The sequence below is a fragment of the Pteronotus mesoamericanus genome, unplaced genomic scaffold, assembly GCF_021234165.1.
Source record: "Pteronotus mesoamericanus isolate MK-2021 breed Mesoamerican mustached bat unplaced genomic scaffold, CSHL_Meso_final contig_24, whole genome shotgun sequence".
Lineage (NCBI taxonomy): Eukaryota > Metazoa > Chordata > Mammalia > Chiroptera > Mormoopidae > Pteronotus > Pteronotus mesoamericanus.
The window spans coordinates 16,718,859-16,735,126 of NW_026555100.1; the positions used below are offsets into that span (position 1 = coordinate 16,718,859).

At 37.0% G+C, this 16,268-nt stretch overlaps 1 protein-coding gene and 1 pseudogene across 14 annotated transcripts in view; one reads left to right on the plus strand and one right to left on the minus strand.

The window, feature by feature from the left end:
- Positions 1-16,268, plus strand: part of ANK3 (ankyrin 3) — a 318,471-nt gene that overhangs the window by 240,414 nt on the left and 61,789 nt on the right. For all 14 annotated transcript variants that reach the window (XM_054572740.1, XM_054572742.1, XM_054572745.1 and 11 more), the window contains 2 exons: positions 4,499-4,723; positions 7,472-7,626. In XM_054572740.1, the coding sequence (XP_054428715.1) occupies positions 4,499-4,723; positions 7,472-7,626 (380 nt within the window). The remainder of the gene's footprint in view (positions 1-4,498; positions 4,724-7,471; positions 7,627-16,268) is intronic.
- LOC129069715 (60S ribosomal protein L27-like) lies at positions 9,192-14,350 on the minus strand (annotated as a pseudogene).

Below are 16,268 nucleotides of genomic sequence, written 5' to 3' on the forward strand. Positions count from 1 at the left end.
CTTGCAACACACCAGTATGCCTCTTGCTGCACACTGGTTAAAAATTGCTGACCAGCCTTGAGTTGGCTTCATGGCCACCTGGTATGTTCTGTTTCTGGACTCAGGCCCCTGTGCTGTCTCAGTTTGACTGTTTTGGTGCTTTGCCTCAAATGATAGGAGAATTTCACTCAAAAGTTCAGTTTTTAAATAAGCAGTAAACCCTGGTGTTCTTACATTTTTCTCATGATATAGGCCTTTGATTTGGCAAATGATTAGTTCGATGTGATTTTCCTTTAAAAAGAAAATATAAATTTAAAACATCTAGATCAAGTTTGATACTTTCTGCGTTCCTGAAATATAATTAAGTTGTGTTAAATTGCAATTAGGAAAAAAAATATAAAGAAACTCACTTTTAAAAAATGAATGTACCAGTGTATGTCCATGAGAAGTACTGTGGTAAGAACCACATCAAACAGGCCCCATATGTGCCCCGTCATCAGCAAAATTGACCCTGGTGGCTAAGAGCGGACCTGCTTTGACTGCTGATTAATAATCAGTGTACTATTAAATAATGGGATTCTTCACTTATAGGTAATTAAAACTTGGGATAAACATTATCCATATAAATGGAATAGAAATAATACATCAGATGGTGAAATTTCAAGGTATTTTCACCTCCGAAATTGGCATTTAGACCACAAATGAGCTGTGATCCAGGATAAGGGCTGATTCATTTGGAATTAAATAAACTAACAATAATTAACGTTTATTAAGTTTCATATGTATTATATGAAGTGTTTTCTGCTGCTTTTAATTAAAATAAATTATAAAGCTAACATTTAGTTTGTGCTTTTCAAGTACCTGGCACTGTGCTAAATCTTTTACATATATTATCCTATTTAATATTTTTTAACCTAAAGTGACACGGTGAAAAACATTTTATTCATTGTCCTAGGTTTACACATGAAAAGTGTGAAACTCAGAGTAATGCTGCTGGTTATTTAAAGCAGCCTTAAAGAACTGTAGCTTGGAACACCACAGTCCTGAAAAACAAGTCACTACAGTGCCATTCAAATGGCAATAATCCACACGAAAGTGCTTTATAAACTATAAGCAGTAAACTACATGATGGTCTTTGAGTCATTAACAGTGTACTTCTTTACATTAGAAAAACCTTTAATTACAGTAATGGTAATTATTAAACTGCTAAAAAATACTTACATGATTTATATTAGATATATATGTCTAAAATTGCAAAAACAGTTTAGAAGGAAAATATAAAATACTTGGGATGCATTTGGTAGGCAGATGTGTTGAAGAGTTCTTTGAATCAGGTTTGGTGAATCGCCGCAATTTTACGAAGATCTAAAACCAGCACTTTGTACCCTCTAGGTAGAAAGGAAAGTACTACTGTTAACTTAGTAAACTGAGAAGTTGAGGGAGCATAGGGTAATAATATTAGAAAAGAACTTTCCCATACATTGGAGACAATGAAATATTTGAATATGCAAATTATCTCCCCTCCTTGAATTTATTAAAGACAATAGACATATGCAGGAAAGTGAAAGTAATGGCAGCTAATATGGACTTATTTGAAAAGAAAATATAGACTTGGTATATACTTGGAAACAGCTCACTAATGCCAGGTCTGTGGATTAGCTTATTTATGGCATGTATTTTTCCAGGTAGTCCCACAAATGCCAGGTGCGTTGGTTTCATGTTCTGATGGTTTTTATTTTTCTTTTGCTTATCATTGACATTTTCTGTTGCTTGCTTCTAATTATCTTACATTAATTTTTCCCATTTGCTTTCTAAATTATTTTGCAGCTATTCTCCACTTCCTCAGTATGATTCAAGGTGACAACTGTGTCCTTTATGTGAACCATCCCTTTTTGTATTTTTAATTTGTGTGACTTTCTCCCCGCAGTTAGATTGTGTCAGTGTCTGTAGTGTATCAGCATTTGTCATCTAAAACTAGAAATATTCATGTGTTGATTTTAGTATCATTTGTAGAATTCCTGCTTTAGTTTAAGTTTTAGTAAGATACAACACATATAATTAAACATCACTTTTTAATTTGTTTCTGTAAGTTATATTGCATGGACTTTTATTTTGTACAGAATATGTAAGGAATGAGTTGGGAGAACAAATCTCTATACTTCATAATGTAATCAAATATTAGGACCCCTACTCTGTTAAACCTATGTCCCCACCTTTCCTCAGTCTGTTGGCTATATAATGTTGAAAACCTTAGAACAATAAGTAATCCCAAGCTCCAGCTCTGCACTGGGTGCTCTCAGAACACAGAGATTATTTTAATTTGTCATTAAAATATTCTAAGCCATGTTTTTTCCCTTTAGTTCTGATATTCTTTGTAGCTGGGATATTTTCATATTGACACTGATTACCTTTTTACCCTACCTCAGACTGCTGAGCTGCAAATGTTATATATGTTTATATATTATTATTATTATTATTTATTAACCAAGACTGCCCTGAGACAGCTTCTGAGCACACTTAACAAAATAGTTTTGTTCATTAGTTCATTCAGGGAACACTTAGGGTGTGTGGGGACTGTGCTGAACTGTGCAGGTAAAGGAGTGAACAGAACAGACATGATCTGAATGACTGCTATTGAGATGCAGCTGTTTGCTGCCGGGGCAGACATTGCCGATTCACTGTAAACACCCCAGTGTTTATTTGTACTAATACAACTGAATTGTCAAGCCCAAAGTTTATCTTGAATCATTTTTTAATCCATTCTCTTACTGTTATTCTTAAACACAAGTTGGTTTTAACTACTAAATGCTGGGAAAGAACAGATTTTGTATTAGATTTCATTGCCACATTGTCTTTGTTACAGACTAAAAGTAGTTGTTAAACATTTATATGTCTAAGAGAATGTAGTCTACCGAGAGAAGATTCAGGTAAACCTTATAACATTTAGCACTGGAGACAATTCATGTAGACACTTGTATAAATGAACATGTATCTTTGTCTTTGACTAGGAGGAAGTGTTTTTTGTTTTGTTTTCTGAGGGGGTCCATCTCTTCCCCTCGTACTTTGAATATCATAGTGGCCTCAGGCTCTCAAAGTAGGTATAGTGTTATAAAAAAAACCCCATAAATTAATCCAGAGGAAAATGGCTAAATCCAAAATGAGCAAGAGGGTGTGAAGCTGATCCCACCTCACTGATGACTAGAGTTGGTTCTGAAAATCAGATTGGTGAAAAATGATCCCTATGCTATATCTCTCTCCTTGGGGGTAGCAAGTTGATTTGTTTTATCAAAGAGGTCAGTCCTCCAAGGTTAAGAGGCTTAACTCTTTAGGAAGGGGTCCCCAGCTAGGACCTCCATGTAGGGTCCTGAAATCTACTTGCAGGATGTTAGAACTCCTCTTAGAATAGAATAAATAATAGAGGATTTTGATGGATGGGATTATTTGTTCCCCTAAAACACTGTGGGTATTCAAACAGCTTTCTAATCATCAACATTTGGTGCTGTTCTAGTAATAAGCACATTTTCACATGTGAAAATTAGAACACACAGATCCAGTTCCTGTTCACCTGTCTGACTTGCACTGCTCCGTAGGTCAGACTCATTGGTTTATGTTCAGCAGAGTGCTTTACAGCACTGTCGCGGCGGTGGGAGAACTCGCTGGAAGACCTCTTTCCATGAGCACACAACAGGAATCACAAATTACGATATGCTGTTATCCTGATATGACACAATTCATTTCTTTACATTTTCATATTTTTCTCATTAGCTTTAATATAAAGGCCAATGACAGAATTATATGGCTTAGAGACATTTTCTAAAAAGTTCACGTTATGACATTTGTATTGCTGTAGAAATACTCAAATGTAGGTTATTTTAAACAGTTTTAAAGACGTTTATATTGAAAAGATTAAATCCCTTTCCATCAAAATTGCCTTAGCAGAACTAGTCATCTTCTGCTTTTATTAGATTCTGCTTTGTGATAGTGAAAATTAGAGTGTTGGTATGGTTCAATATACATTCATTGTACGAGTTGTACATGTTACGGCATACTGTGGAGTTTCATCTTACTTGTCAGGGAGAGAGATTCCATAGTCAGCAAATGGCTAAAACCATTTATTGTTAAAATGATCCTTGAGTATAGCTTAAACCACCCACAAGAGACCACATGCAGTGGTTTTGTTTTTGGTTTTTAAATGCATGACAGTCCTTTAATAGCTGGTTTTTATTCCAACTCTGGAACAGACGCTGTTCCTTCCCTTTGAGCAATTGGCAGGGCGATGGGCTTCCTCAGGGGGCCCTATTCCACTGAGACTAAGTTGTCGTGTTTCACTTTTTGCCCACGTCACAAGTTAAATGCATGTTTGATGTGACTCCACCGTATTTACTTCCGATCTATTTATAAAGGGAAGAAATGATAGTTACATTGTCTGTCACTTTAAACTTGAACATCCCATTTCAAACACTACTCTGAAGATGGTTTATTTCTATCCTTGATTTGGCCTCTGATCTTCTCCCCGCAGGTTTCTGGTGAGCTTTATGGTGGATGCAAGAGGTGGCTCCATGAGAGGAAGCCGTCACCACGGGATGAGAATCATCATTCCCCCACGCAAGTGTACGGCCCCCACCCGCATCACCTGCCGTTTGGTAAAGAGACATAAACTGGCCAACCCACCCCCCATGGTGGAAGGAGAGGGATTAGCCAGTAGGCTGGTAGAAATGGGTCCTGCAGGGGCACAATTTTTAGGGTAAGTTATTTTGTCAATTTTAATCTTGGCCCTCATAACCACATCTTTGATTTTCTTTACCTTTAACTCAAGAAGTTAACTATTAAAACTACTTAGTTGAACGATTTTGACTCAGTACACCTTTTGTGTAGTGTCAGTGGTCACAAAGCTGTGTAATTCTGTGAAAAGCTAGTAGGCTGATACTTTCTTAACTCAGTTGGCTGGTCAAAGCTTTTACTAACCAAGAAGCATGTTCTCTGCTCAGTGAGTGCACGGAACCCCAGCAGCCCCCCTAGCCGTCAAGGCACCATTCTTAGGGAAAAAACACAGGTGCTGGAATGAGGTCACTACGTTGAATAAATGGCTACTTTGGGTACATGTCCTTTTATAAGGATCACCGTTGTGGAAAACAATCCATTGTGAATATGGTATTTTACAAAAAGGAAAAATAAACTGAATTCATTTTCTGAGGTGGCACTTGGGTGCAAATCAGGCAGGCTCTGTCGTGACGGACAGTTTGTTCACAATTTCCCCTTCTCGTTTCTCTTCCTGCTGCATGGATGTTATTCAGTAAACTGCATCTTCCTACCAATCCTCCCCCTGTAAATGAGGGTGAGAGCTTGGTTAGCCGAATCCTGCAGCTTGGGCCTCAAGGAACAAAATTTATTGGGTAGGCTCTTCATAGACAAGATACAGAATGTCTACAATTCTTTTTCATTTTTCAATTTTTTTCTGTCATACTCATGGTCTTATTCTTGTCTTAAGTTTATTTTTTATATTTTCGATTGTTAATGCTTTCAGTTGATGTGTGTCACTGAAAGAAAAAAATACCATAGTGGCTTGACTTAATGTAGCACCGCTACCTCTCTTGTGCTTTTTGAGCATGTGGAATTCACCGCAAGCATTCCGCTTTCATTCCTCTGTGCTTTTGCAAGCCTTTCTTTAATTTGAAATGCTTCGACTGAACATGATAGCTTTTAAGACAGACTGACAGTCTAATTTTAATCCAGTGTAAGAGAAGGTATTTACAGGCTTTGAATCAAGATTTGCTATAAGATGTATATGTGTGTGTATGTATATACATGTATGTGTGTGGAGTTGCATTTTTAAAAAAAACTTTATGTGTACTAATTTTCATGGGCTTTGAGAAGGAAAAGGGATCAATAAGTAAATTGATTTTGAAAAGTGTTGGGAATACAAGATATAGAAAGAAAACCAAATAGTCAGCAGATAGAATATTCTACTGAAGTTATTAAATTGTTTTGTTTTATTTTGTTTAAGCTGAATGTGTTGGTATGTGTTGTTTGTTTGCTTGTCTGTTTGATGTATGTGCCTTGGCAGTCTGCATGAAGAAACCTGTTATGAAGTTATGCTTGGCTTTCACCCTGGTTGGAGATCCTTGTCATATCTTCTCTCCAGTGATGTTGAGTGTCATATGCAAAGTCACATTCCTTAAATATTTACAGAGACAGTATCTGATGCATTAACCTGCAAAGATTGTATATGGTTCTCAAAACAAAAATTTAATATCTAATCATTAACTGTTGTTAAAAATAAAAGATTATGGTAAATAACACTTGAAATTATTAACACTACTAGGAATAGTTGATTTTCCCTTGATCTGTCAAAAAGTAAAGGCATAAAGCTTTTTGAAATCCTTAATTTGAATTAATCATAATTATTTTGCCAAAAGGAAAATGATTATATTTTTCACACCATTTTGAGTGCATTTGTAATACATCAAATATTCATGTTTTTATTATGTCATTTGATCATTACACCTACTGTACCTTTTTATTCCCTTTAAGCCTTTATCTTCTGTTATCACAGGCACATAAACACATAGGTGACGAGATGAGGTTACATTCAACCTCTGTAGGAGAATAATGATACTGTCTACTTAAATGTCGTAAAAGAAAGCTGCACAATCCAACTGCGTACCTTGTATGGGATTGTGGTCTGCTTACTTCCATTCATCTTTCTTTTAGCAGTTACCCTATTGTAAAATGTAATAAAATTACGCCTCTGCTTAATTGGCTGTCTTCAGTTTACAGCCATTCTTTTTCAAAAGGACACTGTCAAAAATTAATAGGTCATTATATGATAATTTCAGACCAACAAGTGCTTTTTCAGAAAATTCAAATAGTCTTCTGCAGGTTATACTAGAGTTAGGAAATTAAGCTACCTTCTACCTTCTCACAAATTGAAAATCAGAGAAGCTGTCTTAACTACATAGGCCATGAAAGTCATGGAACCTGTCTGTTGGAGGAATGGATTGTTATATTGATGTTTTCTTGCGAAGGGGAAAAATATCAATAATCTTTAAAATAGGAAATTTACAAAATTTCTTTTTTAAAGTAATGACTGTGTCCTTTTAAGTCATTAGCATTTTGTATAATATAACAATATACCTATAGTGTTTTTTAAAATGGACCAAGTTTCTTTCTTATGGTCTGTTTTTATAATGTTCAATTCTGTGTATCAGAATTTCTTTTTATACGTCTGAAATACTCCCCCCTTCCATTAAATCAAAAGCCTAACCTACAGTCGGCCCTCAAGAATTGTTTGTGAATGAATGAATGATGGCATGTTTTCCAGCTTCTAATATATTATTTAATTAGCAAATGATTCTGCAGCTTTGAAATCATTCCCAACCTTAGTGGCACCTCTGATTTTCAAATGAATACTGTTAATGAAAGATTTTTTTTTTAAGTATAATACTATAAATATATTTCATATGACACCAAAATAATGTGAATTTTTTTCCAGCCCTGTCATAGTGGAAATACCTCACTTTGGGTCTATGAGAGGAAAAGAGAGAGAACTCATTGTTCTTCGAAGTGAAAATGGAGAGACATGGAAGGAGCATCAATTTGACAGTAAAAATGAAGATTTAACCGAATTACTTAATGGCATGGATGAAGGTAATTCTGATGACTCAATTGTTTCTGTGAATCTCTGCAGGGAAAAAAAAAATCAAAGGAATAACTAGACTCAAAGAAATGCTCCTTGAATTTCATACATCTGTATGGCAAGCTGGGAATCAGGTTCCTCAACTTTTATTGCTGTTTTCTGCATCTAAGGCATGACATTCCATTTAATCTAATAAATGTTTTCCCCCATAATAGTGATATACAACTACTGTTGTGATTGTTTCAGTCTTAAATCAAATACATGCATCTTTCTAAAACCCAAGAAAGTGTTCTAAGTCAAAAATGTATAAGGAGGGGATGAAATAATAATGGAAGGTATGCAGAGTATGCAGAACATTTTAAAGAAAATAACGTTCATAATTTATTTTTGGAATTATTACTTCTGGGCCTTTTTTTTTTAATCTCAGTTTTCTCCCAGATTCTTTCAGTATTCTTCATGAATTTTTAATTTCTCTTGACCTATAATCCATTAAAAAAAAAAAAGTTTCAGGCTACTTTGGAGTCTTTGGTGCTTCAGTGTCTTATTCTTTAACCTGTGAGACTGACCTAGAGCTGAGCATGTCATTTTCTCATGCGCAGCTTCAGGCTGTCTGATTCTTATGATCATAGCAGTTTTTATTAGTGGACATTGGGAATAGACTTGTGTTGAGAGTAGGTACTTGATTTAAGAGTTTTCCTTAAAAAGTGTAAAAAGCAATTACAAACCAAGCTCACCATACAATAAAGCTATTCTTTATATTGACTTCCTAATCACCACAAATTCAGCAGTTGTTTTAAATCACGGCTTTATTGGAGATATAATTCACATACCATAAAATTCACTCTCTGAGTGTTTAATTCATTCATTTCTGGAATGCTTCCAGGAAGGTCTCCTGGTTTCAAAGTGTGGACAAAGGAGGACATACTCCGGGGTGTTGTAGGGAGGGCCATGGGCAAGTTCTTTGATCCCTGTGGGCCTTTGTTTCTTCTGTAAAATGGACATTACCTTCCTTACTTTATAGGGTTGTTGTTCAGGAAAAGTAATTTTGTGAAGACTAATGAAATAGAGTCCCTGTCACTATAATAAGCTCTTGATAAATACTAGCTGTCGTCACTATTATATTCATTCTATAGACTAAAAAAATTGTCAGGCCAAAAGGTTAGTATCAGATACAGTTCATGATAGCCAACCAAGAATTTCAAGGTGTCCTTACAGCATGGTGGGAGGAAACTAGTAATTGTTGAGTGTCTAGCATTCATGAGATGCTGATAAATGCCTTTTTTAATGAAAAATTTAAGTGACAGCATAGTACTGTGAAATGGGAAGTTTTAATCCCACTTTATAAGTAAAGGAACTAAAGTTCAGACAAGTCAAATAACAAAGGAGATCACTCCAACTAAGTAGCAGCACCAGTGTTAAAATCTAGACCTACCTGTTTTCAAAGATGTTTAACTACATCCCCCTTATTTTAGGAATGTGTGCCTTGTAGAGGAGAAAATAAACCTAAAGAGGAAAATTCCTACAAATCTCTAGATTTAAAGCTCCAGAAGTATAATCATTTTATTTATTTATTTATTTATTTATTGTTTTTAATGACTGAAACAAAAAAGATCTGAAACAGCATTTTCTGAAAGAACCATTTGTTCTTGCCAGTCTTGACCTCTCTTTGAACTTGACCTTGGCCTCCCGCTGGGCCTTGTGTTTCTGAGCAGAGCCTCTGAAGATGTCCTTGTTGACAACAGTCTTGTCCAAGGCAATATCCACAGAGTACCTTGTGGGCATGTGGTGATTTTACTTATGTATAGGCTTTCACGGAAGACTTAATTTTTGACCTCTTGGCAATTTTCTTCTTGCCCATGGCAGCTGTCATTTTGGGGGGGCAGGGAGTAGCGGCCAATTCCAGCCACCAGAGCATGGCTGTAGGGGTGGTCTGACGTGCCATCATCAATGTTCTTCACGATGACCGCTTTGCGTCCGGAGTAGCGGCCAGCCAGGACCAGCACCGCCTTCCTGGGTTTCGTAAACTCACCCACTGCAGCCTAGAGCAGACAGCAGTCGTTTTAAATGTTATATATTTAATGAGTATCCATTAAATGTCTCTATATGATACTGATATTTATATCACATAGCATCTACAACTTCAAATGATTTCTAATGGATAAGAACATGCAATGGTAATTAAAATTTCTCATTTTTGTTACCTTTAAAGCATGAAATACAGTCATTCACTTAGGGGGAAATTTATAAGAATATACAATCAAAAGTTTTAAAAAGAATAAATCCTAACAGAATGAATTGAATTAGCATTTTGAAAATAATAAAGGAATATAGATAATTCAGAATCAAAATGGAGGGAATAAGAAAAAGGGCTTTCCATAGAGGATAGTTATTTGTTTTGTTTTAAGGAAAATAAAATATAAAAACATTTTCGTATATCTAGTATTTCTTAAATACTAAGGTAGATTAACTACTTTTTTAAATGTGGCATCTAATACAATTTTCTCCTTCTCAATGGTTAGCTGCCTTGATCCTGTAAGCCCTGAGGGCAGGGTGCAAATCCTAACTGCCTCTGAGTCACCAGCATGGGGCTCACCGCTGACTTACTGCGCATGCGCCCATTCCCAGCAAGGGGGCAGAAGGGAAACCTCATTACAATACATAGCCTTATGGAAGGGAGTTCTCATGAGTTTATTTCCTCTACTCCAAACGTCATTAGTGTCAATCTCCAGGAGAAAAAAATTAAAGAGGAGCTCTCACTTGAGGAAAGTACCGAGAAAGTAGCAATATTCTAGCAAGAATACCGAGTATCTTAAGGCAGTGCTGTCCAGTAGGACTTTCTACGGTGACGGAAGTATGTGCACTGCACTTCCCAACAGCAGTCACTAGTCTCATGTGACTGACTCCTGAGGACTCAAAATGTGACCAGTGCAACTGAAGGTGGTAATTTTTAATTTTGTTTAATTTTAATGAACTTTAATTAATTTGTCATAGCCACATGAGGCCCATGGCTACCTCATTGGACACTCCAGTTCTAGCAAAAACACCAACTATTCTAATATATTCTCCTTCATTTTTAGTATAAATTATGATATGTCTTATCACGCAGAAATAGAATTTTTAAAAAATTGATATGGAATGGACTTCCATGATTTCATGCTGACATGTCTTTGTTTTTAATAAACAAAATATAAGAGTTAGTCCTATCTTGACGTAGACAAATAATTCCCCAAACACAAGATGTTTTAAAGAAATGCTGTATAGCCTGCTGTCCTGGATTTTATGTGCTATATTAGAAATAATAGATAAAGTTTCTATGTTACATTTTTAAAGACCAGATAAACTTTAGTTCCATTTTAGACAATTAAGAGGGAATGGAAATACTCTCAGGTGTAAAGAGTCAAGTACTGGAGAGCCACTGCAGCAAAAATAGGACTAAATTTTCAAGGCATGGTGGTTTTCTTCACATACTGAATATTTAATACTAAAAATGAAGGAGCCACTGTACACCTTTTATCACTGAATCTCTACTAATCAGATTTCATACCGAGCTCAAGCCCAGCTTACCACCACTTCTCCTGTTCCCAGATATACTTCATTCTTACTGAAACATTCTCCCCTGTAAAAACAGACAGAAGAACAGACAGGCAGGAATAAAAATCAATCTAGCTCTAAAAAAAATAAAAGAAGCAACCCTTCTTTCTCCTTTGTGGTTCAGCCAGTCAGAGTTTTCACTGGGAGAGAAGAATAAGCACATTTTGGAGGTTACATGTGACCTCCTACCCTCCCCACTCCGCCCCCCTCCCTTTTTGCTCCTGAGTAGTTGTTAATTACCAGGATGAAAATAGTGGATAAAATAAACCAGTAAACCAGTGACCAGATCACTTAAGACTTCCTTAAAGAAAAAGAGAAGTCCTTCTCTTTTATTTAACCTATTCATTTCCCCAGTTGATAGCAATTCAGCCTTATCTGTGACCTATGGCAAGTATTCCTTGATAGTACCTGTGATTACAAATCTCCTTTTCAGCTCTTTTTCGTAAATGAATTCTATGTGCTACTTTTAACTCATCTTAACCAGTTTCATTGTACCTTCTTCTCTGAAAATCTTAAAACCCAAGTATTTAAAAATCATCTTAGCCAATATTTTGATCATTGATTTTTACTAAACAACAGAACTGTACGAATTAGATTGTTTCTATACTATTTAAAAACTTTCCACATGCACAGTAAAACATAGTGGTTAGAATAACTCCAGGGAAAGACAAATTCAAGTTGGAGGATAGTTAGCCCAGGGGAATGTGCATGTGAGGATTGTGATCTGTGGGCCTCACAGAGACGAGAATTCCCGTCCTGGCTCCACCAGCTACTAGGAGTGTGACCCTAACCAGTCAGTCTCTCTAAACTTTCATTTAAATCTGTAAAGTGAGGATTCCTCACAGGGAACTAAGGGGGAACAGATGAACTAATGTACGTAAAGTTCTTCACATGACATCTGATACATGAGAGATACTGAACTGGTGTTTGTCACAGTCACGTCTGCCATGTACAGTTGTGCAGGAGAGCGAGCGGGGGCTGAAATCCTGCCTGTCCCGTTTGCCGGGCCGTGAGCTCTGGCACTGGCCTGCAGGACAAAGGGGCACTCTGACCTGATTTTCTCAAAGCTGCTGCCTAGTTGTCAAGCCATGTACCTGCAAGGCCATGTCCATCCCACGTGGGTACCCTTTTTCCAAATCACACGGGCACCACCAGGGCTAGTGGCAGCCCTGGTCACAGTTAGTGGTGGGGACACGCATCCTATCACCACCAGCCACTCAGGAAATAATAAATACATCGGTCTGGACGTCCAAAGTCTGGACTTCTGCCTTTTACCCTAATTTTACTGCAATACTCCTTTGCTTCTGTATGTTCTCAAAGGAGGGATACCTATGAAAGTAGTTTGTGCGGAACAAAAGTACTACGTAAATGAAGTCAGCTGCTATTTAAATTTTCCATTACTAATCAAGCAACCCTCTTAGTTCATGTATGACTCAAAAGGATATGGAATGTCTTCAGGAAAAATTGTCATTGCAAAACAAGGCTTAAGGATTATTTCTGCAAGCCCAGAGACTAGAGCATCAGTGGTTATGCTAATGAGGCAGGTGTGTCAGTAAAGCTCTATTCGAGGAAGAGGCTAAAATGACACGGGACAGTTGGTCTGGGTGTGAAGAGCCTGCTGTTACCACAAAGGTATCGTGTGGCAGGAGCAACTCCTCTTTGGCAGCGGACACACATCTTGTTCTAGCACTATTCAGTTCCTCTCTTCTCAGCAGAGAAAAAGATACTGCGAAACAGAAAATACTCATTCAGCTTCCCCTCAACAAAATCATCTTTAACATGTAACAGATTGAATCTACTTCATAAGTTTAATTAAAAACTTACTATAATTAAATTCACAAAGTTCAGTTAAACATGTTTAAATTTGTGCCTCCAAAGTCAGTCCCCAAGGGGCGTTTTGTAGTTTGCAGTTGTGCTGGACCTGGGAATACTTACTGCTAGAAAAACCCTCCTTCCTTAGGGGTCTTAACCTAACAAATTGATGAGACTGAGAAATGCTCTAGTCCTGCGCCGTCCAGCACATGCGGTTAGAAAGTATTTGAAATGGGGCTTGTACAAATTAACAATATAAAATACACCAGATATGCAAAGATTTAGTAAACCCCCCAAATAAATACATATCTCATTAATAATTCTTACGTTGGTTACATGCTGAAATGGTAATGCTTGGATATACTGGCCTGAATATAACATATTGATAAAGTTAATTTGGCCGGTACCTGTTTATTTTTTAGTGTGGCTCAGAAGAACATTTACAATTACATACGGGGCTTGCATTGTATTTCTTTGAGACAGTGTGCAGACTTTGTTTTACACAGCTATTAGGTTTTAAAATAAAAATCATTGCATTGCTCTCCTAGTATCACAAAAATGCTTTCAGGGTATATGAGTTGTGCTATGATTTTCAAGCCCCAGTCACTGTACTGGAACAAAATGTTGCTGATGTTCCCCAGACAATGTTAGACTGCTAGGAAAATATTTTCTCATTTGTTCTCATTCCTTAAATTTCAGATGAGAGCAACTGAGACTTTAAGATACTGCATTTTAGATTTAATAAATGTTACTATTGTAATTAGAGTCAGGAAAGGAAAATTGGGACTTGCAATGCTATGTAACAGAAAACACATTTTCCATGACTTATTACCTAACTATATCATGAGTATTTTAGAAATAGGCTTAGCTAAAAATTGCTGCTTTGGTTCATTTCCATTGAACTTGCTTGTTTTTCATTTATCAGCCATGAGACAAATAGTAATCCTGAAGTGTCAGGTTCGAATGAAGAAGCATTTGAGAAATGAAAAGTGAAATATGTAGCTTTAGGATGTATACAGCACCATCTATTGGAGAAATATATTAACAATCTTGAAAGTTTCTGGAGAAAAAGTAAAAATTGAACTTAAATCAGAGTGGTGGTTGGGGTGCAAAAAGAAAAAAAAAAAGACATACCAAAAGCTATTAATTAAACCATAACGTAACACTAACTTGCTTTCGCATGGCTCCCTCACTTCTCTTCTCCCAGGAGGCCTTCTCTAAAGCCCAGACCGAGTTAGATCCGTGGGGTAATGCGCACACAACACCTGGCCTGTCTTCCGTGGCAAGCAGCTCTGAACTCTGCTGTCTTCCTTGGTGGACTGTAGAGTCCATGAGGGCGGGAGCTGCCTCTGACACGTGGGCAGCTTTTATGCTCAGCGCGGATAACAGCTCTCGGCACAGTGCTGTCACTTCATCATAATTTATTAAGTGAATGGAGAAGTGAGTGATTTGTACCCAGGCACGTGCCCCCACTTTCGGTGGTGGTAAGTCAGAGAGCCAGACCCAAGGGAGAAAGCAGCTTCTTAAAGGAAGGAACGCCACAACCGCGGGGCGGGGGGAGCGTGGAGGAGGTCTAGGGGACCGGAGAAGGGCACATAATGGTTAAAAATTAGTTTTCTAAAAATAAGTTTAAGATACGTGATTGTCAGAAATTACATACATTGCTAAGACTAGAGAGGCAAACAGACAGGTATATCATTGTTTCCAGACATTCTGCATCATTAGCACTTCATGCATTGTGCAAAGATGATAAATCAAGAAGGCCCTACCTTGGGTAAAGACGTACTATAATGCTGATCCAGCATTGAAGCAGATACCAGAATTGAGTAATACTATGAGTTAAATTACTAAAATTGTAGAGTTGTATGATACCTCTCTGTACTGTCCTTGCAACTTTCCATGAATCTATAATTATTTTAAAAGTTGAAAAAAATTGAAACGATCCCTATTATGTTTACTTTGAGGAAGAAGGGTCAAGTTACACCTTTTGTGGTTTTATTTTTCTTGTACTGTCTTTGGTGGGCTCGGTACAAAAGTTGCATATTGAGATGGAGCTGAATTTTAATTGCAAAATAATGAATGTAATTTTTGAAATATGTTAGTGAATTATTACACGTGCTCTATTCCATATATTCTGCAGCTAGAGATGAATATTACAGATTTACCTTTTATTTTCATTTCCCCCGATTTATCTGATATTTAGTTTCCTGTAATTGGTGAAATTTTCCTTTAAAAGTGGAATGAAATTAAAATGATAGCAATTCAGATTTATATACTTGTAGAGGTACGAAACTGGGATAGTGGAATAGTTAAAAAAAAAAAAAATGCAACCTTAGAACTGCTACACATTGGCTCCCTGCCTCTCCTCTCTTCTACAACTCTGTAACCTCAGAAAGACTGTGTAACCTAAGTTATTATGTGAATAGAACTGTGCTGGTGGTTTTCTAGCGTTTATTTGTCATATCCACCCAGACAAAACTTTTCTTATACTTGTCTTATAGACAATAAATGTAGGTCTCAGACTTCAGGAACTTGTCCAAGGTCCAAGCTCACAGCTTGGGCAGCTGGATTTGAACCCAAGACACCTGTCACCAGTGGGGTGTCCACAGACCCATACTAGTTAGCTTGCCCTTTTGAACTCTAACATTCTAAGTTTCCATTTTTCCCCTGCCCCTCATCGGATACTACATTCTTAGAGGAGTAAGCGGAGCAGAGCATTCACCTGACCGGAAATTAAACTCTAGATATGGGACCCGCCCTTGAAACCTCTAGCTTGTATTCCTTCTGACCAGGTTACAAATGACCTTCAGAAAACACATGTGATATAGGAAAGAGAGCCATGGCCCCATTTGACCAAGTTTTTGAGACATTTAATCATATGTGTATAAGAGTAAAGCACAACTGGTCAGGATGTTCGTTTGAAAGCTTTAAGAGTAACTCATTTAGTGAGAACATGATTTCAGTGCTGTTATTAATGTTTCATTGTATCATGAGCTCCAAAACCATTCATATTTAAAGCATTTTATAATCCTTATTGCCCTGTTTAAAAATCCCAGTTGCAGGGAATACCTTTTATTTTACAACTAAAGAAACTAGATGAGTCACAAGATGCTTAAGAAATTTATCATTAATCAGTGAGGCAAGAAAGCTGTAGAACAGTAGCTTCTATTTGTTGTGCAAAAGGAAGTGCCACATGATGAGGGCTTTCTGCTCATAGAGTGGGCCAGTGAGAAGTCAGGTCACCTTTGGG